Below are 24,886 nucleotides of genomic sequence, written 5' to 3' on the forward strand. Positions count from 1 at the left end.
AGTTAGCTTAGCCAAGCCTGCAAAGTATACAGATAGTAACCACCGGCAAACCGCAACTGCACAACGATGGGTTAATTTAGAAAAAATATTTGGCTGGATAACGCTATGCTGACACACACATTAACAACTGAGTAACTTTACTGAACTTTATTTTGTCGTCATGTCCTCCAGAAAGGTAAGAAACCTGCTACCTACCTAGCTAACATGTTAGCCAGTTTACGCTAACTCTAAGCTACATGCTGGTTAACAGTTAGGTTTGGCTACTCCAGTTATCCGACTCTGCCCGCCCACAGCCCAGTGGAGTTTACCTTTCGGTCATTTGTGAACAAATGTAGACTTTCTTCTTCATCACGAGTCGACAGATACACAAGTGTTTGTCATTTAACTTATCTGTTGTAGTGAAACTAGTCTTGATGGAGCCATCACAATGATCACCAGGCTAAATAGAGTTATTATATTTAATTCAGTGATGTACCACAAAGCTTGTTGTGACCTCTCCTGCCCCTTTGTTTAATGTTTGTAGCGTAAAAGATACTCCAAGGATGTGAAGTGTGTTTTCTTTCCGGATGATGTCGAAAGTGGTTTCCATAAAGTGGCTAAAGCGCATGGATCATCACTTTCATCCGTGTCCTCCGCCAAGAGCTGGGAGAGGTGTGGGGACAGTTTCATGGACACCCCAGTGATAAAGGTTCATAAAGATCATGACATGGATGATGTACCCACATAACCCCTCAGCCCTCATTATTCCACATTATTCCCCCTGTTGCTCTGGCATTAATTGATGCTCTCTTCTGTGCAGAGCCTCAAGTCATCAGGAAAGAAACTGTCTGTTGTAAGAAAGTTGGCACAGTCTTCTGCTTTAGGTAAGTTGTTGGTTACTCCAATTAAATTGCCTTATACATTAAGGACTGTACAGTATATTTATATTTAATCAGCACTGTAATGATGCTGTGGGTTTTCTCTGTACAGTTACCCATGATCCATAATGTTGTTATTCAAATAAACTAAGCATTATAACTTTTTATACTAATATTCACACTCTTGATAAAACACATTCTATGTAATATATGTTTAAACCGAATGGTCCATTTTTTAGAAGTAAGTGATTTGGTTTAACTTCAAACAATACCCACCCTGTAGAGGCCACACAGGAAGTAAAAATTGTCTGAGTGTGTGGGTAATCTGTGTATATGTGTTATGTTTGAATTGTTAAAGTAAGGCCTAGAGAAAATCATCTTTTCTTGATAGTCGTGTGATAATATCCTCTGTACTCCTGTCTTTGCTCAGGGCAGACCAGTGGTGTTCACTGTAATGAGGATTCGGTGCACATTGCGTGGAGCTCCAGTGACAGTGAACAGTCTGCTGAGACCCAGGAGCAGCATCTGTCCCGGGTCGTGGCTCAGCAGCAACGACGTCCTCAGAGACTAGGAAGACCCACAGCTCCCATTCAGTCTTACACCAGAGCGCTGGCCAAGCTCAGCACTGATAAAGGTAAATCAATTCTGCTGTGACCCTCTGAGTCAGGACTGCGATACGTTTGGTTTGCAACAGCTGACCTTTGTTTTAAGTCTCATGCCACACTAGGACTGACAGTTGTTAGAACTTTAACAATTGAGAGATAATCTCAGAGTTAAAAACTCAGATTATCCACCTTCTTGCAGAGAGTTTGGTGAGACTGAAGACTGATCGCACTCTGTACATTAAATATGAATAAATATACTATATCTATATCTGGTCTGTGCGCAGTAAAGTCAGGTAGTGTTATTGTTACTGTGTCATTAACATATGTCTTGTAATAATCAAACAAGATATAATATGTTAATTAGTGTGTTATAGATTAAGTAGTATTAAAATTGCGTGACCTTCAGACAGCTGGACAAGCTGTTTCCCTCTGTATCCAGAACTTGTGGTAAGCTAAGCTAACTGGCCTCAGGCTGCGGCTTCATATTCACCGTACAGACACAAGAGTGATATCGATCTTCTCATTTAACTTGCAGCAAGAAAGCGAAGAAGGGTATTATCCAAAATGTCAATCTATTCATTTAAGCTGAGTAGAAAGCAGCACCCACACCACTGGCTGTATCTCTTTTGCGTTGCAGGGACTCAAAACCCTCAAACTATTCTAAAGAAAAAAGTCAGTTCCCACACCCACGCTTTTCAGCTTTCAACTTTTTTTTCTCTGGAACTGTACCTTTTAACTCTGGTGACAAAAGTAATGAACTTTGGTCACTTAATACCCACAGATCAATCTCCATTCACTGATAATTAAGATAATTATCAAATTATCAACTTAAGTCCATTCTTTTCATTTCATTTTTCTCTTTAGATGATCTTCTTGTTATCAACACAGACAGTGACCCGTCTGAGTCTGGGGAAGATGCTGAAAAGGACAGTGGGCAACAAATCTCTGACTGTGAGTCAGAGTCCTTCGATGAAAAACCAGAAGATTTGCCCCTTAAACGCACAAATGTGAGTGAACTCTACTTATTCTGATAGTTTTTGTTGCTTCCAGGCAAACAATATTACAACTGGCAGCGGATCAGATTATAAACTGGATTAGTGTGTGAAACAGATGCAGTGCATTGGTTCAATGAATCACACTGATCTGTGGATGGATTAACACGGCTGTTCTGGGTGTTATGTGTTTTATTGAACACTAGATGGGGCCACATAACCTCTTAAACTCACAGTAGCTTATAAAGTGTGGTGTGTGTTTCAAATTAAATTGTCAGTGCAGTGAGGTTTTCCTAGAAGTTATACCATAAGTGTCAGTACTTTTCCTAGAGAGGACAGAGATACCAGATCATATTCTGATCACTTTGTGTATTACGCCTGATGAGCTTTAGCATCAGTTTTGCCTTGCAAGGCATGGAGACATATGTTTCAGTATATTGTAAAATAATGCTTGTGGTATTATGCTTTATTTTAAATCTTTATGTCAGTAATGCTTTAGTTATTTTAAATCCATTTCTTTTGATTGTATTTTTAGCCACCAGGTGGAGTATTGCAGTCATCCTCCTGAAAGAGCCTGACTGGCTCAAACCAACATGGTGAACTTTCTAGATTCAGGTTATGTTCCAAACAGTCAGTACTTTATTGCCATCACAGTTTATGAACTTTGACAGAGTGTGTAGGGAAAATCTGCCACCTGTTCACCAAAGCAGCCATTAAAACAGTAGTAATGTATGAAAGTGTTCTACTAGAGTGAAGGCAGTAGCTACTTTTGATCCCCTGAAACACATGTAAAATAAATTTCAATAGCGTGTAGCAATAATTTCTAGCATGTTAAATGTGGGTATTTGCTGCTTTTTTGTGTTACATTCTAGTGAATGTAATATTTTCTGGATTTTTTAAGACAAACCATTCAATGACATCAGCTTGGGCACTGAGAAATTGTAACAGCCATATTTCTCTATTAATCAAGCAAATAATGAGGTCAATCCATAATGAACGTAATCGCTACAACACTATGCAGTAATATGCATACACTATGGTTTACTGTGCATGCTTCTCTTGGAGCTTCAGTAGATGTATATATATGTGTGCTGTCATTGCAGTCAGTCAGTAGTGGGCCCTCCTGTGTGCTGTGGAGACTTGGATTGATTGTTCCTTCTCAGAAGTCATTCAGGAGCCGTGTTTGTTTAAGGCAGGGCTCACATAGAAAATGTACAAGGAGTGGTGAAGGTGTTGTGCTCAGGTTCAAGACTGCACACAGCGTGCAGACGCTGCAGTATGAAATTGATTGGTAAGATGTGACCAAATGACTCAATTCATGCGGTTAGGTAGCGGTCTATGAAAACGTCCCTGAACAGCATGGCGCTGGTTGAAGAAGCCGGTAATGTTCTGAATTGGCACAATACTCCACTATACAACACCGTAACTGCTAATTAAACACAACTTTATATACTATAAAACACAAGATGAATTTAAGTAGCAAATATCTAGTGATGAAGCAGGCTGCATGTTGAGAGGAAGCCGGTAGACAGATTTACATCACTCCCACAGACCCAGCTACTTCCTTTTGTCACACTTTAATTTGCTGCTATCAGCTCTCTGGGGTCAAACAAGATTTCAGATCACCTAACAGGAGGTTTGTGGTCAGAGGCTGCCTAGAGAGGCAGAAAGACTCTTAAGGGTCCCAGTTTTTCAAACATATTTGCACAGAGATGTATGTATGTCGTATTTGTGACAGTGTATTTGCGCATTACTTGAGTGTATATTTAGTAATGGGAATAGGGTCTATCTAGCGTTTACTGTAGTCTTTCAGTATAATATTTCAGTATACATATAGTAGATTTAGATTCATTTATAAGACCAAAATGCAATAACCTAGTTTTAATTTTCTGCTGCCCGGAAAGCATGCTTACACACTGCCAATTGTAAATCAAACCGGATCTAACAGGATACAGAGGAGAAGAGCCCAGTTCAAATCAAAGTTTATTACTCCAGATAAATGGACGGCTGACTCACTGAACGTATTTCTGCCAGATTTCTGTGTTATTGTACTAGCGCTGAAAGTGGCCAGGCGGAGCTATGAGGACAACTTTGCATTTCAAGGCCAAGGAGGATGGCCGCTTCCCAGATGGAGCGTGTTGCACACTCAAAGGGTCAAAACCTCCACCACATCGGGCCTTCAGCAGATCAGGGCAGCGGCAACAGAGCAGGACTATAAACATTTTTACTACTGTTTGTTCAGTGCAACATGCAATAAGATGAGGCTGTGCAGAACTGTGTTCCTACAATGCTTTCAGTGCCGGGTGAAAACATTTTTGAGCCCGGGCCAGGAACATAGTGTTCCTTATTCTCTTTAGCTGGTTAGAGTGTGACGTGTGCTGGCACTCCGCCTAGCAAGGTCAAGTTGATTCAAATAAGAGAGCACGCTGGCTGACAGAGCCTGGTATGCTGGTCTTGTCTGCACATGACAGGAACTCAGGTTTCTTGTGGATTTTTCCATGATAACTGAGTCCCCCAGGTGTTGTTATCAGTGATACAGCAAAAAAGATTGTTTAGCCACCATATCTCTTGAGTTAATCAGCCTGATGGTGTATCAGTGTACCGTATCCACCCACTCTATTATTGAATTTATTGATTTTTTTCTTTAATCTTTAATGACTCATTAATTAATGGAAATATGCCGCCTTTTTTAATATCTATTCTGATATCTATAATGGTATTTTATCTGCGATTCAATGCTTCATAATGTTCATTTATCATCAGTAACATGTGACACATCTCAAAATTAGGTCAATTTTTTTGAAAATAAATACTTATTACTTTATCCCCAGATGTCAGAGCTGGAGATCTCGGGCTATGTTTCTGATGGTGAGAATGTTGGCAGCACAATGACCTCGAGCAGACTGGACTCTGAGAGCTTTCCTCTCCAAACTGGTGAGGGCAGCAAAAGGTCGGTCAGTGACTGGGTCAGATCCGCTCAGGCGATGCTGCAGACGCCGCAGAAACAGTTCGACAGACACTCCAAGACTCCCGAAGACTCCGCCAAAAAGAAAAGGAAGTTTCAAAGGTTTGAATGCTGGTCTTGTTTTTAAAAGTCACATTAGAGATGCCCCAGTTCAACTTTTTCTCTTCTCACATCAACACAAAATGATGAAAGAAGAAAGTGTGGATACATGGCTGCATCCCTACCTACACATTATTAAATACATCAAGTTTTACAGTACATTGGTTTGTGAGCAAATAAAGTAACAAGACACATTGCTTGCTGCCAGATGACAGTCAAACTGGTGGCATTGTTTCCACGGCAGAACTGATGATCAAAAAGACACCTGGTGTCATGATGTGGGTGCTAAATGTCATTGCTACCAAATCTGACAGATGGCTAACTGTTGTCTTCGACTCATAGTTTTTTTTTTTTTTTACATCTGAAAATCTCTTCTTTGTCTTTTGAAATAAAACAATTTGACACATGGTTTTGCTCAAGCCATGTGAGCTAATCAAGTAACATCATCTATTGTACCTCTGCGTGTGTTTGCTGCACAGCGGAGGTCTTGCGGAGAGGCTGAATCAACTCCAGTGCAGACAAGGGTCAGCTATTAGCTTCTGGAGGCACCAGTCCATCTCTGACACCTCAACAACAACAGGTGATCCACACAAACCTACTGTTTTAACCACAATTACACTCAGGATGTAGCGCGCATTCACCTCTGAATTCATTCATGTTAAATGATGAACTTTGATTTGTGAGTGGGATGAAACGAGTCTCTAAGCAGGTGTGGCTCTTTTTTTTCTCCCTCCTTCTTCTTGTAAGTGATTGTATTGAGAGGCCGCGCTGGGGAAGTGCTGGCTGTAGGCTGATCAGTGCGGCTCTGAACTGTGAACTCGATATGTAGGTGACAGGAAACTGCTTGCCTAGGTCTTTTGTTTTGTTTTTCCTTTCCGTGGTATACCAAACCACTTGTTTTCTGACGTTTTTAAGTATCTTTTTGGTTTAAAGGTGACAGTTGATTGTGGAAAAAGAGAACGCCCACCTGATCTAGCTTAGAGTTTGTGGTCAGTCAATTGCTTGGTGACCTCAGTGTATAAAGAGTTAAACAGAGGGTTAAAGCGTGGAGGTTTGTATCAACTTAAGTCTACTCAATATCTGATGTTAGCACTTTCAAAACATCAGGAAATTTAAAAAAATAAGAAGTTGGTGCATAATTGGACTTTTTCAGGAGGTGTTCATTCATTTTTAGTTGTGCCACAAGTGTCTTAACAATTCTAACACTGGATCGTGCTGTTATAGGACACCTGTTTTTCTTTGTTGTAGTACTTTTGCACTCACATGCACACATGTGGGAGGCCTTGAATTATTTCCAGACTTAATGCTCTTCCTATGACTTATCAGATCCTTACAGGTCAAGAGGAAAACTTGAGTATTATCTCAGTTTTGGCCTGCTGCCTGCAGTTATTGTGATGATTTTGCACTCTGGGACTTCAATGCACAGAGCACAAATGAAGCACTTAACATTCATGTTTGGACACATGCATGTTAGAACCTAATCGCTCTCTAGCGACCCCCTTTGATATGATTTACTCTTATCATATTAAATTTCCCCCTGTGGCCACTTTCAGGCATTGTTAATGCACGCAGACACTGAAGTGCATTGACTGTGTGCTGTCATGCTGCAGTTTTCACAATTCAGCGCAATTAACTTTGCACACAAACTTTACTTGCAGTTGCTCTCTTATCTCTGTTTGATTTATAGCTTCAGGGCATTGCCTTGATTTGTGTTTCTTGATTATCTCGTCTTTATTCTTCAGGCCAAAAACACAATCAGCGATGTGGTAAAACTCCAAACATTTGCACACTCACCCAGTGGGATTAACCGCGTTTCATATCCAACTCAGCCTGAGTCAGTAACAGCTTTACAGTTATGCAGCGCGAATTGTTCTGCTGCTAAAAACGAATTACTGTCATAATGCATAATGAGTCCCACAGAGAGCAAGAGTCCGTGAGAGCATGAGTACATGCTGTACGCACACACACACACACACAGGCACGCACACTGAAACAGACACACACTCAACATCTGTGTTGTTGCTCTGCTCTCCAGTGGACAGGCCTGGTGTACTCGTGCTGGAGGTGCTGGAGGTTCAGGAGGAGTGCAGCATGCAACTGGCGCGCTGTGAGCACCACCAGCCCCCCGGAGAGGGCCACCAACACAGTAACCCTGTCTCTGAGGAGAGAACTCATGTGCTGGTGTTATTCAACAGAGAGACCGCAGCCCAGCTGATCCCTGCACCCAGAGATATCATCCACATTTACCCACCATGGTGAGAGGACGCAGCACATGTCGCTGTTCTGATTTCTGCTGCTCAAATGTCACCATGTTTTGTCTTCTTTACTCATCTAAGATAGTACATTTGTTATCTTTGGATTGCGGACAAAACAACACATCTGAGGACGTTACTTTGGGCTTTTTTAAAATAATGACTAACATTTTCTGACATTTTAAAGCACAAACAACACATCGATTAATCTTGAAAATAATGGACAGATAAATCAATAATGAAAATAATCATCAGTTGCAGCCCAAATCACAACTAGGTTGGAAACCAATCATGGTCAACTCATTCAAAGTGTTATCCACACACTTCCATATACTATATATATAGAATGGACTACGATATAAGTAAATGCTTCCAAATTTAACTTGATAATTGGCTCTTTTTATGGAAAAACCATAGCAGACACACATTGTTGTTTTTGTGTGCCTTAAAATGTGCCCATGTTAGTTTGAGGTGGCTATTTGGTGCTGCAGAACCATTAGCACGATCTGAAAGTGTCAGCCGTAAAGCACCAACTGCCGAAAATTGATTTAGGGAGTAATAAGGATCATCATCAATAAAGTAATAAGGATCATTCGTCACATTGAATGTTTTTTTGCAATTCAAGATGAATTGCAAGCTGCTGACTATTTTCATTACTAATTAAACTGAAAATGAAACAAAAATCCAAAGATATTCAGTTCACAATGATATTGCAGGAAAAAGGGATTTAATTGACAATAGCTGCATATTTTCTATAAACTGACTAATTGATTAGTTGTTTCGGCTAAGATTTAATCAGTTTGACCACGTTACCTATATCTGACACAGCACTGATAATGGCTAGGGTGACAGAAATCAAATGAATATTGTGACGTTAAGCGAAACCCTTTTCTTCTTGCGGTTGAGTTTTAACTAAATCATCTCTTGGCAGGCGATCAAAAACTACACAAAAAGGACACTGTTACAGTCAGTTACACAACACAAGACTGACTCACTAAGTGCAGAACAAAGAGTGACAGGTTCTCACACTACAATGCTGAGGAGTCACACTGAAAGACAAAATACTACACGAGTCAAACAATAGAAAATTATTTAGTTATTATTTTGGGTTTTACGTTTAAAAATGTGCTGTTCTCAGCTCACAATAGTACGCTGCAAAGACCCAGATGTGAAGAACCGTCCCTCACACACAGGGTAGAGATTATAGGGGGAGTGTGTGTGTGTGTGTGTGTGTGTGTGCGTGTGTGTGTGTGTGTGTGTGGGATTGTTTTGGAGTTGGAGCAAGGCAGCAGTTGACTCCAGCTGTTGGGAGTTTGGGTTGAGTGTGCTCTGGAATATCCAAGCTGGCGGAAGCGCAGGGGCCTCCTCAGCGCTCTGACGTCACAAACAGCTCCAGGGAATGCTTCACATTCCTCTTCCTGGCAGTAGTTAGGTCATTTCCAGCAAGCCGGGGAAAAAACACAGTAGGATTATTTTCTGGAGCATTTGGGAGCGGAGAGTGGAGGGAGCCAAAGGGCTGAGATTGAAAACACATGGTGGTTTGAGAGTATCTCTGGCTTTAGCACCTCTCCTTCCCTGTCTATTTCTGAAATCACAAGATAAAGTAGAGCCCCCACCAAACACACCCTCTTACTCTTTCAAAGAATAATTTTTCATGTGAACAGGCATCTTTAAATCCTCTTTGTTTGTGTAAATTGTTTTCAGCAGTTACCACATTTGGTCTACATTTTAAATCATTCAGTATTCTAACTCAATAAAAGGTCCCTAAATCATAACAGAACAATCATAGCCAAAAAGAGATGACAAGCTCGATATTCTCTGAAGAGATATTCATTTATCCAACTTCTATAGCTACAGAACGGGCCAAAGTGGAAAAACCCAGAATTCAGAGCATTTGTGCGTTGTTCTTCCTATCAGTTTCCGGTGTGACGCTGGAGAGGTTAGCCTCCCCCATAATTCCTGCAGTGAGTAGGTAGGCTCCTCCCACCTCCCACGCCTTGTTGTGAGTGGGCCGAGGCCTGAGCGGAAATACCTGCAGGGATTATTCACTTAAGAGCTGTGACGCCAGCAGCCGGGGCCACTCCTTAACCCGGCTACCTGTCTGTTGATGACAGCGGCCCACTCACCTGCTCACAATGGGGTCACACTTCCTGTGCAGTCGTTGTACCTGTTCCCGTGAACAGAATGTTCTGCTCTACTAACTTTACTGTATGGTCTGTGCTGATTAGTGATCTCTGCCCAGACCAATAAACATCGCTATCATGCTTCATCATGATTTTTCATAGGTGAGAGAAGTCACTATTATGTTTGGCAAACAGTGATGCAGTGCAATGTTTTACTTAAGTAAAAGTTTTGGCAGCAAAAAGTATCAAAAGTATGAGCACTCATGCAGATTCACATTTTATTCACTGAAGGTGTGGACAAGAAATTTGTACTGATGCAGGTGTCAGGACCAAAAAATGAGAAAATGAGATGGCAATAAAAATAGAAAAATAAAATTAAATGGTTGAAGATGAGAAAATATATTTAACAACGACAACACTGATGATAACAATAATATAAGGTCATGTTAAAATTAAATGCATCAGCATTTAATCAGTACTTTTGATTGCATCCTGTGAGGTAATTTAATGTATAGCATCACAACATGTTTTATGAGCTGATCATATGTTTTAAATTAAATGTTGATCTGAAAAGGAGCTAATAACTATAGCTATGCTGTTACATTGATACTGTCAAATGAATATAGTGGAGTAGAAAGAGCTTTTCCCTCAGAAAAGTATTGCAGTATTAGTCAAATGATCAAGTGTCACGGAAATTAAGACCTCAAAATTGTACTGAAGTGCAGCAATTCATCAAATTTAATTAATATAAATGGACAGTGGATAATTGCGCATGCCATTGGCCTGGGGAACCCGGGTTCGACTCCCTCCCAGTCCCGGCTACCAAAAATGGGCGAGGGTTGTCAGGAAGGGCATCCGGTGTAAAAAACTAACGCCAAAATCTACAAGCGGTTTTTCCTCCCTGTTTTCATTGCACATCCAGTTTGGGATTGTTGTTTTTGTTCTCCCCGCTTTATCTGTGTGTTTGATTTCTGTGGTTCAACTATCGTCACAGTTCTGAGACGAGCTGTGACACGTACGGCAGTTCCACTCAGCTCTGAGTCAGTGATAAGCCATCATCGCACCATTATCCATGTCACATGTGGAGAAGTCGTAATTCAAAGGAGCCATATAATTATCTGGTTATTATTCAACTTGTTTTATTCTCAGGCTCGGTACCACTCAGGTGTGTGTCATTTACTTTAATCAGCTGAAGCACTTGGTCCGATAAGTTTTCCTTGGATTAACTTGAATTGCTCGGCTTCTCCTTCTTGGCACACACAGATGAGTGAAATCTAAGCTTGTAACGGTAAAATCAAACTCTTGTTCAAGAGCACTTCAGCGTCACACATACAAAGTCTTTGCATTTGACTTTGTGTTTTTCATGAGCGAAGCCCCAGTCTGTCTGATTGTGACGGGTGTTGAAGTATATTTCCACTGTTGACGTCACATTTGGAAAGCGTTTTAATCAAACTGCGCAGCGCTGACAGGTGTAGCCTTTTAAGAACCTCGCTCACTTGGAAAATGTGCCTTTTTACCTCAGTAAAATAGGACAAATGCATCCGTTGTGTGTGTTGACTTGCCTCGGAGGAGGTGAACATATTTGAACTCATACTGTCTGCTGGGTGGTACCAAGTGATCAGACCTGTGGAGGTGGTTGGTGCCTTATCTGAGTTTGACATTCAGTCTCGAGCTCTCGCCCCCCTACATTTGTGCAATAATCCCTTCCATTTAATGTACTGTTTCTGCATCCGTTATCAACAGAATCACAACACAAACTGATTATCATTGCTCTGCACCTCAAATATGTTTAAATTTGTGGTGAATTCGAGGTTCTGAACTTAATTCTTTTGCTCAGTTTGATAAGAAAGAGTTGAGGTGTAGAAAGCAACAATAGCACTGAAACAACAGCTATACCCCGAATGCAAGACTAATGAACTTTATGTCTTTGCAGGCAAAGTCTTTCTATAGAGGGGTTCAGCTGTGATATTATTCTGAACACACACTTCAGCCAGAAAGTCTACTCTGCGTCCAAACCAGCCAACACGTCCTTTCCTAGAGGCGTGCTCTCAGCCAAAAGGTGCACGCCGTATTCTCTGTGTAAAACATTTGGACTGCTGGAGGAATGCAGGACCGCTCGGGAGAGCAATCCCAAACAGGTGTGCACGCTTCAATATCACTAAGTGACTGGATTTAATTCCCAATTCAAACTGTACTGTATTTAGCGCTGCGTGCACATTATAAATCATATAGGACATGAAACAAACTCTCATTGACTTTAGTGCACACTGAGATGCTATGACAGAGGTCCAATAAATCTGCACATAAACACAGCTGTTGGTGACAGCCTCAGTACATGGTGTGCAGCATAGTTTGGCTACTGGCCATGAGGTTCTACTGTGGTTTAGTTGTTTTGTGTGCAAAAAAAAACTGAATTTAATGATCACACATTAGGAGGCAGTTGTTAGTATTCTTTACACATTTAATATGAATTTAATCATCAAAATGTATTCATCTTAATTCATGTAAAATCACAAGTACAACTGTGCAAACAACGTGTTTGTCAGTGTTAGCTCATTGATTTCACGTCACAGTATTTTTACACATAGAACAATAAATAGTCTCACTGGAGCATTCAGCCCACATCAGTCAGTAACAGGTGCGTTCAGTCTCCACTGTAAATATATCATAAATGGCTCCTTTACATGTATATTATTTATTTCATAAATCTCAGTCTCTGGTTGTTTCGAGCAAATACAGATAAATTAACTAAGTCATTCTGCAGCAATATAGTAACTTCTGAAAAACATGGCACCATCAGCCATGCCCTCCCTTTAAAGCAGATTTCTAATGCAGTGTAAAGAGAAATTGATCTTTATGAGAAATACTGCTCACATGATTTTAGTTGACAATAAATAAATATGAATAAAATAAACTGAAATCAGCACTGTTTGCATATGTCCTGTAGATACAAAGTGTGAGCTTATGTTATGATGTAGAGCTGGAGCAATCGATCCTTTATATGTTCAACATAAAAAAGGAGGAAACCAAGCAATTATTCACATTTGAGAAGCTGAAGTTGTGAATCACAACAAAATACTTACTGCTGATAGCTAATTGTTGAATTGACTAGTCGCCTCAGCTCTACGCTGTAATGCATCGTTTACGTTGCGTACGGCCTCATTTTTCTCTCTTTCTCGCCCTTCAGGCTGCCACCTCCGATGCTCCGTGTAGCTTTGGAGGTTCAGGAGCTTTAACCAGACACTGCCTTTCTCTCCTGGAAGCTATCGAAGGGCTTGGCCAGGCTGGCTCTGTGGGGCAGGACGTGGAGGTGGTGGTCCAGAGAGTTTACTCCATCCCCGTCCCTGACTGCTCTCCCGTGTCCATCATCAAGTCCAGGGTTCCCTCCAGGTCTTCCTCAGCTCCTCCTCCTGCAGAAAAAAGCAAAACAAGGTACTGATAGACTAGTCGGTAATTGGCAGCCCCGTGAGGCCTTTGGTTTGCCACTAGATGCCAAAAGAGAGTAGGGGAAGTAGGGAAATATCTGCTTTGCATGCTTCTCTCCCATGATATAAATTAGTCTTTTCGTTTAAAATGCCTGCTGGTCTCCTTGGTCCCAGGCCGTGCATGCTTCATTTTGGTGGCACAGTGTGTCTCAGCGGTCGAGCTATTGTTCACAGTGCAGCGGGCCCCACAAAGTTGCTCACACTGTCTCCAGCCATATGGCATTGTTTGACAAAGGACACAAACATTTCTAATTGAATCCAGCCACTCTGTGAGCGACTCTGGCCAATTCTCAGGAAAGACAGCATGATGTTTTCAAAATGTCGTGCACCAGCAAGCCAGAGTTGAGTCAGTGCCGACTCGCACTCTGCAGGGTGGAACAGGTTTGCAACAGCTTCTATTACATTAATGCTCTGAAGAAAACCACAAGTTTATTTTATATGGTTGTAAAAATGTCATGTGTCTCAGTCTCAGCGTTACAAACAATGCACAGTTGTTTGGAGTGGGGTCAGACTTGTTTTAGCTTTGGTTACTTTGTCTGACGGTTAATTGAATGAAATATATAGAGCCGATTAAGCGATTCGCTTTTTTCATTATATAATAATTTGTGGTTTCTTAAGAAAAATGCTGGTTCCAGCTTCCCATGTGAGGAATTTAGACTTTCTTTGTCATGCATGATAGTAAACTCAGTATCTTTTACTGTTTTGAATATTGGTCATCAAAACAAGACATTTGAAGATGTCAATTTGAGCTGTGGTAAACTGTCTGGGAAGCGATGATGTGTCTGGTTGTGTGTCTGTTATGAAAACTGATTTTATTGACGCCGATCCCTCACTCCTCTCAAGGAGCACGGTAGGGGCCGCAAGTCAACCACTGACATCTTTAGAAAGGTTTGGTCTCATTCTGAACGGAAGCATCTACAGACCATTCCCATACCTGACATTTCATGATCTACTACAGTTAAGCACAATGCAACATGAATGAATCCCTGATTCTGTTACCTTGGTCACCACCTTGACTACGTTTTTTTTTTTTCTTTTTAACTTAATTGAGAAGTTAAGAGTACTGTTGTGTAGCCTCAAGCTGTAAACACTACAGGTTGAGTGTTACGTGTTTGTACTTCTTATAAAGGTTTAAAGTGGTTATAGGTGAGTTCACTGTTTATCTGATATTTCATAGATAAAACAAGAAAATAGTCATCATATTATCATCTTATAAAGTTGTTATGGTGATAGTGTTAGCAAACAGTTGCTTATTTACACGTTCAGCTGACATGGACAACAGCAGTATCCGTTTGTGTTTTGGCCACCTGGCTAATCTAAGTGTAACGTTAACTCGCCTTTTAGCACTGCTTTTGGTCTCCTCCGACTGAATGAAATATGTCTCTTTAGCAGCTAAATGCTCCACTGTGTTCACCAGCTCATCACTAACTTTGTCTGTGAGCTGTTTGGTGCTGGGCTGCAGTGTGCGGTGGGTTTATCTGACCTTTTTTTGCTGAAAACAGTTGCTGATGAGTGGTAGGGTGAACCAAAACAGTCAAGTTGTGGGCTGTAAAACCAAAACAATGAGCCGTTGATATAAAAATGTTAATTAATGCACCTTTTAATAATGTCAAATTATCAGTCTTCTGTACAGAAACAATAGTTGGCCCCTGTTAAAAAACTTGCAATGAGAGCTGTTCAAAGCTTTGTGCGTCATTGAAATGACTTACAGGTTTACTCCAGTGGTCTTGTTGTAGTTAATGAATCAGTGAATGGTCTATTTGAAGCCAATCTGATTTGACCTTCAGCTGCCCCCCCCCCCTCCCCAGGCTCATTTTTATCCTTTGCTGAGTAATAAAAGAAAAGTATTGGTTTCACTGAGTGGAGCAGGCCGAGGGGCACTCTGTGGCGAAGGGAGGAGAGCCCCGCTCAGCTGACAAGCTAACTGACTAAATGAGCATTGGTTGTAATATGACACTTCCTCCTGCCATGCTGCTTCTGCGGCTGGTAAACAAACGCCGCCCTCTGACCGGAAACACCCTCCTGCCCTTCCCTCTGTTTCTCTGTAACTCAGACCAGATTCAACAGGCTTGGCTGGCAGTGAAATGATGGAGGTGGGGTACAGGTTAGCAGGTTATCACAAGGACTAGAGCTCAGAACATCTGGGTGACCCTGCCTGCTTCTTGTAATCATTGGAAACATGAAAACATCTGAAAAAGTCCTAAATTTGTATTAAATTTATTTTCTGTCTTTTTTACCATTTTGTGTTTTCTAGAATGTAATAAGGTGCTAAAGTAAAGTGCCTAACACTTCTCCAACTCTTGGTTTGAATTGCTGCCCTGAAATAACATTTTGAACATTGTCTTGTAGTACTTTTCCAGGAGCATGGCTCCTCTGTTGAGAGGAGGTTAGTTTACTTCGCAGCCCACTGGCCTCATTCTGTATAAAGACATGGACAGTTTGTACCTCTCATGTTGTGTCCCCAGCCTGTATGACTCACTCCCCTGGTCAGCGTGCTTATTTGATCCTTTTGTTGTTTCTATGTTAACACACACAGGGGAGAGACGCCAGTACGATATTTATGCCTGAAGAAGATGTTAAGTTCCCGTAAATTCAGAGTAGAATAAACAAGAAGATTAACTGTTTGCAGGAAGTGAAGAGAGGCTAGTTTTTTTTGTTTTTTTTTTTCTTGGTGGAGAGGGAACACAATGTGCTGCAAGGATCCTGTTACAACCGTGTTTATCACTCTGCCCGCACTGATTGGTGGACAACACATAGGAAGGAATCCCGCCTGTCCGCCCCCCACCAATGAGGCCTCTCTGCTGTATTCTTAATGTGTGGGTCACTTACTCAGTTTGCTGCCAAGTAATGTGAATGTGCGTGGGCTTTACATGCGCACACAGTGTGACTGTGTGTGTGTGTGTGTGTGTGAAGGAGCATGTGTGTGTTTGCACAGGCTCAGCGGATCGTAGTTCCTGGAAGAAAACCTGTGTTGCTGAGAATTCTGTGATCGCTCGCAAAAACAAATTCCTGAAAACAGCCTGTAACTGAAAGTGGCCAATGGCAGAGGGTTTTTTGGGAGTGAGGGGTAGCTGGTTGAGGAAGTGGGGCTGCGAACGGCTAAAAAGAGGGACTGAATGGGGAGGTGGTTGTTTATGTCGAGCTGGTACCACCAAGAGTCTCATCACCCTTTTCTTGTCTGTCTGTCAAATGTCACATCAGATTTCACACCAAGTTTTTTTCATGTTCAGACAAGCTCCACTAAAAGTGAAACTGAATATAGAGGAGAGCTACTAAATTTGACCCTGGCAGCTGTACCCATACTGTAGGCAAAGTCAAATATTGATTTAGCCTAGTGCAATTTTATAAAACAAAGTAGTTATTGTGACCTTATGGTTTCACACGTAAGGATTAAGTACAGATTACAGAGTTTAGCAGCCTTTCTTTTTATTTATTTATAATATTTTGTGCCAATGTCATAGCTGAAGTCTGTGTCTGAAGTTTTTGTTATGGTCAACAAATCCCATGAAAAAAAAAAAACTCTGAATTGGTCTTTTTAACAAGTATTTATTGTGTAGCCGAAGGCTGAAATATCTTATTCCTCTGTATCCTCATCACCCTAAACTCTCCCCCATTGTTGTCCAGAAGTGATTGTAAACAGATCAATGAGTCACACAGCTGCACTGGGTCACATGTTTCTTCATTACACCAAGCATAAACACCGTAGATCATTTGAGTCGACCCCACAAACACAATCTTGCTGCTGAAAATACTAACTAGAGCACCAAATGTGTATTAATCCACTTCTAAAAGTAGTCCCCAGCAAATGCAGTATTGCCTCCTGTTTGACTTTTGTTTTTTCTTCAGCAAATGTTCTCAAACTATATATTTGTGACATACTTGACTGAATGCAGTGTGAACAATGGCAGGGTTCATCGTTGAACAGTAGGCTCACAGCAACAGTAGTACGTTTGATTTGTATGTTTTGAAAAAATGCCAAGGTGTTTGCATTTCAGGAATTTTTCCTGAAGCATTTTCTTGTCTGACTAAAAAATGTATACTTGCTTTGATAAATTCATTGCTTTGGACTTGCATCTGTTCATTTTGCTCCACATTTTGAACCTTTGCATTCATGTTTAAAGCTCCATAAACTCAAAACCTACAGAAAACATTATTTGTCTCACTTTCCTATGTTTAACATGCCTCGTGGTTTTAACGAGATGTAGTTTAGGTCTGATTTTGGATTGTGAGTAAAGCAAACAACTGAGAATAATCTTGGTTACAACATCGCCCTACACCACCAAAAGCCATGTCAGGAATGTTATTTAGATATCTATTTCCAGGTCTCTCAGAGTAAACACAGACAGACCCTATGTTTACCAACAGAAGACATTTATAGGCCCAATCAGGTGGTTGAAAATGGTCTCAAAACTTTCACAATGTCTGGGATGTGCGCATGCATGTACATGCATGATGGGCCCGCTGACAGTCCTCTCTCTTCCCTGTTCTTTTTTTTTTTTCTTCCTCCTCCTCCTCCTCTTCTTCCCTGGCCGTTGCTTGTCTAACCAGGGGATATGAACTCTACTGTTTACTCTCAGGGCTGGTACAGGGCTGTGTCTGGGCTTGACTGACTGAGATACTGGAGCCTATAGCAGTTCCCACTCACTGGGAACAGCAGAGTGCAGGAATACACGCCACTTTACTGCCGCACAACTTTGTAGGCCAAAGGTCTCTTCTGTCTGCAGCGGCCTGTTAAACCAGCCACCAGCATTAACACTTCCAAATGTCAGTACTAAGCCTTAAAGGGATAGTTCAGATTTTTTGAAGTGGGGTCGTATGAGGTACTTATCCATAATCATTGTATTACTTACAGTAGATTGCAGCCGGCATGCCTCAATTTAGAGAAGCAGAGAGGAGTCGGTACACAGAAGCTAAGCAATGTACTGCTGTGAACAGAGGCAGCATTTAGCAGGAGACACCTGAAGAATTATCACAGGGAGATGGGATTAAAACTTGGACGATTTAAATATTATGTTTTTTAACACGTGCATTTTTCACATGATGGTGATGATGATGGTGATGAACTAAAAAACAAATGGGAAACAAGATAAAAAGGCAAACGAATTTGAGGTCATGGGATGACGTCACCTTGCAGCTGGATTCACATGATCACCAGCATGCGAATATTCCCCTCTCCAGGCTGTCCAAGTTATTTGTTTGTGGCCGAACCACAGCAGTTCAGACCAATCAGCGTCAGGGTTTAGGTGTGAGGACAGCGAGAAGCAACTCTTTGCTCAAAAACAATAATGGTGGCTCTTAAAGAGGCTCTGTAAAACATAAGTTATACATGAACTGGTGATGGTTTCTTCATTGAAAGAAGAAGAAACGGCACTTGTCCAGATTGGCCTTGGCCAGAGCTTTAACCACATTACATGGTTCGCTGATCTGTGAGCTCATGTTAGACCGTGATGGACAGATGGTTCATCCAATCACCTGCCAAGTGTTTTTTGAACATGCCCTTTTAGAAACAGTTTCCTCAGATGACTTCCCAGATGGTTGTGTGCAACAAACCATCTGGTGCATCAGGTTAGGGATGATCAGTAAAGCAAGGAAAACTTCAGATAAAATATTTCTTACAGTACATACAATGATTATGAAAGATTTGTTTCATTGGCTATATAAACGCACCATTTTCCCTGCTGTCTTTTCCCCTATTCTTTTTGGAGTTGTATGTAGTGGGTAGTCTGTTCTAGAAGATGAAGGTCTTACACAGTTATGACAAGGAGGCCAGCAGTGGGACCGTTTTTCTGAAGCCAATGTTTTGCAGTGGCCTTTTCAATCAAGTCTGTGTTTTGTTTTCTTGTTGTTTTTTTTTTTGTTCCAGACTCTGTGTGCTTGTCCAGGACAACTACGGGATGTTCAGCGTGGTCCACCTCCACCTCCTGTCCTGCAAGGACGACGTCCACCAGTACCACCACATGTGGCAGGGTCGTAACTGTGTGCTGAGAGGCATTAAAGTGGTGCAGCGGGTCACCCGAGAAAGGTGAGACTCGCACTCTCCTCTGTGCCCACCCCTCTGAGCCTGGGTAGCTTTTCACCTGATTAGCAGCCATGGGTAAACTTCAACCTGTGACCAGCACCAGTTTGCGATATGGATTTGTGCTATACGCAAGGTTATCTTATCTCGCTCCTTAACCATCTGGGACAACAGCCCTGGGTTAAATGCCTGTGATAGATAGGTCCTGATATGAAGAGAGCCTCTGAGCCTCGAGCTAAATCATCACACATGTGAATATCGGTTTTAGTGCCTTGTGTGTGAATTTCCAATCATATAAAACACAACAAATTCCCCATTTTTATCCTTGAATGCCTTTCTCAAACATTAACACCCATATTTACAATACATTTAGAATATCATGTCTGCAGCTCACATGAACCTGATTACGTTTGTCCTGCCGGCAGTGAAGCTGTGTTTACATGTAAAGTGATACCGAGGTCCACGCTCTGTGTCCCCTGTGAGTTTCCATAGTCAGGATCCCAGATTAGAAGCAGTTAGAAGAACTGACATGGGAACATTCAGAGACCAGCTGGGGGTATGTTTACATCCTTGGCATTTTCAATACCGCCACAGCCTATAATGTCTCTGGAGCTTGTCTGCGGTCGCACCGTGATGGATGGCCTATCTTCAGTGCTCACACGTGCGCCGTCGTATTAGCTCAAGCGGAAAAACACGTGGACCTAGTTGGGATAAATTAGGCATTCATTTTTTCCCAGTTTCTTAGAACCAGTAAACATTGGACTTCTAAGCATACCAAAATGATTTATACCTCAAAGGAGTAGTTTGAGATTTTGGGGAATACACTCATTTGCTTTTTTGCTGAGATGAGAAGATTGATACCACTCTCATATTTGTATGATAAATACTAAGCTAAAGCCAGGAGAGTATTAGCTTAGCTTATCTTAGCTTAGCATCAGGATTGGCTGCAGAGGAAACGGCTAACCTGGCTCTGTCAGAAGGTAAAAAAAACCAACTCTCCAGCCCCTCTAAGGCTCACTGATTAACCTCACTGTAACCGGGGCGCCCCAGTGGCTCACCTGGTAGAGCGCGTACCATCATGGCTTTGTCTTTACCGCATTGGCCCATTGTCCTGTCCAATAAAGCATTGAAAACACCCTCACTGTGACGACAAGACTCCAGGAAGTCTCTGGCTGGTCAAGAAATAGTTTGGCATTAACTGTTAAACCACAGTGTGCTGTTTTTGCAAGTTTTTTTCCTGTAGGGATTAAACTAGTGAGATATACTGTGTTAATTAGTGAGCTTTAGAAGTGCTTGTAGGTGGATTTTGTTACCTTTGGACAGAGCCAGGCTAGACGGTTCACCAGTCCTTGTGCCTAAAGACTGGTGACTCACTGTAGTGTCACATTTAACAAACAGACAAAAATACAGACAGATAAAATTTGTATCGATATTCTCCTCTAACCATCAGCAGAGAGGATTATAGGTGAATTTCCCCAACATGTCGAACCATTTCTTTGACAGTATTACTCTTGGAGGGGCGTGGGAGTGCCAAGTCCTGTCAATATAGTCCTTATAGTAAGGAGCTATTTTCACAGGAACGTTGCCTGTTCTTGGATGTATGCCAAATAAAAAGAAAATGAAAAGTCATACTATAGTCTGATAAACAACAATGGTGTCAGAAATGTGACGTATCACAATCTACAGATGTACCTTAAAGCATTACAGAAGTAGCTTTAGAGCTGCAATTGTGTAAAGCAGCCAGCACACATACAAACATAACACAAGAGAAATAGCTGCTTTTTGAAGGTGTTCACCGAGTTCAAGGGGAGAGAGTTCCCAAAATTTAGGAGCCACAGCCTGAAAAGCAGAAAAGTCTCTTTTGTTTTAAGCCCATATCTAAAAGGTGCATTAATGTTTGCTGCACAAATATATAAGCTCACAAGATCACCGTGAGTAGACTGAGTCTTGTTAGTTTTGTTGTTACTCATCCTTGAGTAAGCCTCACTGGACTTGAATGGGCTGCAGAACCAGTTCCACACAAAGAAACCCTGTGATTACAGCCTGACTAACAGGTTGTTAACCACAGGCTGATATGACGGCACACACACACAGTAACACTGACCGGCCACCTAGAAATCAGCAAGTGCTTCTTAGAAGAGAGACGATGAATCAAGAGACTGACGTGTCCGTTTGGAGTCGCTACTTGTAGTTTTTTCCCTTTAATTATTTAAGTGTTATTCCCAGCATCAGTTTGACGTAAATAAAACAACGTGTCGTGTACGTTCATATTTAAAATCTGTCATTGCTGAGATTAAGAATGTGGTGAAAGAAGGCAAATGTCATCGTGCAGTAGAAATTTTGCCATTACAATCACTTGTAATCAGTTTTCTAAGCCATGTTGTTTTTGCACTACAATGACATCGTGATTTACAAAGGGTGTGAACTCTTTCCCACCGTTTAGTATCTCAAACCCTGCTTGTAAAAACTGTTTTGTATGTCTCTGCTCTGCCAGCCCAAGCATGCACTCTGTTAATTCTGGGTGACGTTGAAACAAGCTCTGTCTTAACAGATTCACATTTCAGTGGAAGTGAAACTGGCTGTGAAGGCTCTATCTTCCCATTAAAGTCCCTTATTCACTAGTTTCTCCTCCTTCCTCCCCCCTTTTCAGTGCCCCCCTCCTTACTCTCTTTGTTCCCTTTTTTTTTGTGTCTCCCTCTCAGGCGCACCAAGCTTTTCAGCTTGATAGACAGTCTGTGGCCCCCAGTGATGCCTCTTAAAGATCACGGAAACACACCCAATACATCCAGTGTAAGTTCCTACCACAGCAGGAACCTTCACCAAGCGAGGGTTTGGTTTGGGAACATATTCTCTTCTTTTTTTAAAGGAATTGGAGCTGACGTGAATTCTTATTTTCATTACCAATTAGTCTGCCAACTGTTTTCCTGACTGACTAATTGTTTGGTCTATAAAACCACAAGAAAATAGTGAAAAAAGCTCATTCTCATTTTGTCCAACCAAAACCCTGAGCTCACACCCTAAAGGTATTCAGTTTATTATCACATAAGACAAAGAAAAGCATCAAATCATCTCAGTTTAGAAGCTATAACTGGAGAATGTTTGACCTTTTTGGCCCCCCCAAAAATTACTTAAATGATGACTATTAGAATAGTCAGTCAGCCAATCAGTCTATTTACCAGTCCCCTTAGCTCTAATAGGAATGTAGTCACATCCATTTGAATAGGGAATACTGTTTTATCCTGATAATCAAACTGAATTACCATTGCTACTGGTTTTGCGTGATTCATTCAGCCTGACTGAAATAGAAGAAGAAGAAGAATAGAAGAAGAAAACATTTTCACCCATTCAGTAACAAAACTGAAAGAAAGAAAACAAGTTCATAGAAATAGAAAAGTATGTTATGTGTGTAAACATCTGAGGAAAAATAACTTATTTTGAGCATAGTTATCATTGATGAGAAAGTTGGATTCAATGAATAGATATATTTTCTTAGCAGTGAAGATGTTATTCAAACATTTCTTGTTTTCATAGGAAAGCCGACCTGCAGGTCCAGCTCCGAGTTTCTGCTACCTGCTGTCCGGTCAGGAGAGCTCAGTTGAACTCAGGGAGGGGCAGACTGTGTCCCCACTTTACCTTCCCCCCACACAACGAACCCTACGAGACATACTGCAGGTAAACAGCTTCTCACACGCTCAGAAATTTTCAACATTTTCTGCACATCTTGATAACGTCATCATCATTAAGTTTATCTCAAACCTGTTTGTTATTTTTTCCTTCTTTTCCAGAGTGAGATAAAAACCTGCCGCTGCAGTTTTGTTGCCACTGTTATATACAAGAGAATAATGCAGGTACTTCTCTCTTTGAAACACTGGCTGTATTTGACTTAAGTCAGAAGAACGTAATAAACAATGTGTCTTGTATAGCTTTTCAGTCATCCTTTTGAGCTCAGTTGAACCAGCAAACAGATAAGATTGAGCTCTGACGTAGAGAGTAGCGTTCATATCGCTGTGGTCCAGCCGTTCTTCACCATTGATTGGTGAGACCTTTAAACTTTGACCAAGATGAGATAGCAGCTCAGAACAGAGTGGTGGACTTTGCCACTCACTCACACCACTGAAGCGGATACACTTTTTAAAGTTGCTGTTAAAGTAACCCACACTGCTGAATAAATAATCCCATGAAAGCTGCTTTCAGGTGATTCTCAGACAGAAATGACAATTTGCATCTAACTTGTGCTGTGTAAGCTTTTGCTGTGTGATATTTCCTTTAAGCTGCCTCTTTCTGGGTCATTCTGTGCGTCTATTTCTAAGTAATTCTGCTCCTTTTCCATCTTTGTCTGCCTTTCTGTTTCTGTTTCAGAGCAGTGATGTAGGCCAGGGTGAGGTTTGGTGGGTGCTGACAGACCCCAGCCTTCAGGAGGAGCAGCCGGAGAGACCGTGCAGGCGAACGGTGGCCCTGTGTGTGAACACTTCCTGCGTGCTCACTTCCTCTGTCCTCGAAGCACTAAATTCCCCCGCTGCCTGTTGCATGTCATTCACAGATGCCATCAAAGAACATGGTAGAGCTTTATTTTCACCTGACATGCCGTTCAACCACTGTGCCGTAACGGACTTTATCATATACGTCTGAGTGCACATGTCACTCTAACAGTGGTGGAAAATAAATATCTACATTCTCACAAGCACAATCGTGAGGTGTATGTACTTTAGTGGAGTATTTCCACTGCTACTTTATAACATTTCTGGGGGAAATATTGTACTTTTTACCCCACCATATTTACCTGACAGTTACTCTTTACTTGCAGCGGTGAATAGATAAATAAAAGTACCAATACAACAATGAGCAAGTCCTGAATTAAAGATTTCACTTAATTAGGGAAGTATTCTTACTTGTAATGAAATATGTTTACATTGTTGTACTGGTACTTTTACTGCAGTAAACATTCTGAGTAATTCAGAGTAAGCTTTGTGCAGTCAGTACTCTCAATTGTTACTGCATATTTCCTCTGTAATAAAGGTTTTAAAATGTCCAAATCTAGGCGTTCTCCTGTGTGTGGAGCAGTCAGTCGTTGAGATGTGCTCTGCGGATCCTGGGGGCAACCTAGAGTCCTCATCCAGGCCAGAGTCGCTCTCCCAGTCGCTGTCTGCGCCCCAAGCAAAGACCCTGCCCCAACCTGTGAGACTGGATCCCCTGAGTCCTGAGATCACGCCCAACTCCCTCTGCTCTCTCACCGGTCAGTTTCTCCCTCTCACCGAGCCCTGCGGTTTCTCCGCAGCTCGCCTCATCTGACGTTATCCCTGCAGAACCTGCCCTATGTGTTGTTTTGTTGGGGGAAGAAAACCACTTTTTTTTTCACAATGAAGTTTACAGCTCAGCAAAAGGCCTTAATGTGGCTTTTAGGCACCGCTCTCTGCTGTTTGTTATTCAGCGTCCTCAGGCTGTCTTTGTTTGGGACGTGATCACATGAAATTTTTGTGCTGGATTTGTGTAAA

At 41.6% G+C, this 24,886-nt stretch overlaps 1 protein-coding gene across 1 annotated transcript in view; it reads left to right on the forward strand.

The window, feature by feature from the left end:
• The first annotated feature begins 24 nt into the window (after nt 1-24).
• Nucleotides 25-24,886, forward strand: part of spidr (scaffold protein involved in DNA repair) — a 28,067-nt gene continuing 3,205 nt past the window's right edge. Inside the window, exons 1-16 of the mRNA XM_070844507.1 lie at nt 25-175; nt 524-688; nt 800-863; nt 1,288-1,491; nt 2,327-2,469; nt 5,286-5,521; nt 5,998-6,098; nt 7,554-7,773; nt 11,827-12,031; nt 13,081-13,325; nt 19,242-19,400; nt 22,097-22,184; nt 22,926-23,066; nt 23,180-23,242; nt 23,754-23,952; nt 24,433-24,627. Of these exons, the coding sequence (XP_070700608.1) occupies nt 161-175; nt 524-688; nt 800-863; nt 1,288-1,491; nt 2,327-2,469; nt 5,286-5,521; nt 5,998-6,098; nt 7,554-7,773; nt 11,827-12,031; nt 13,081-13,325; nt 19,242-19,400; nt 22,097-22,184; nt 22,926-23,066; nt 23,180-23,242; nt 23,754-23,952; nt 24,433-24,627 (2,443 nt within the window). The 5' untranslated portion in view covers nt 25-160. The remainder of the gene's footprint in view (nt 176-523; nt 689-799; nt 864-1,287; nt 1,492-2,326; nt 2,470-5,285; nt 5,522-5,997; nt 6,099-7,553; nt 7,774-11,826; nt 12,032-13,080; nt 13,326-19,241; nt 19,401-22,096; nt 22,185-22,925; nt 23,067-23,179; nt 23,243-23,753; nt 23,953-24,432; nt 24,628-24,886) is intronic.

Source organism: Pempheris klunzingeri, chromosome 15 (genome assembly GCF_042242105.1).
Source record: "Pempheris klunzingeri isolate RE-2024b chromosome 15, fPemKlu1.hap1, whole genome shotgun sequence".
NCBI classification, from domain to species: domain Eukaryota; kingdom Metazoa; phylum Chordata; class Actinopteri; order Acropomatiformes; family Pempheridae; genus Pempheris; species Pempheris klunzingeri.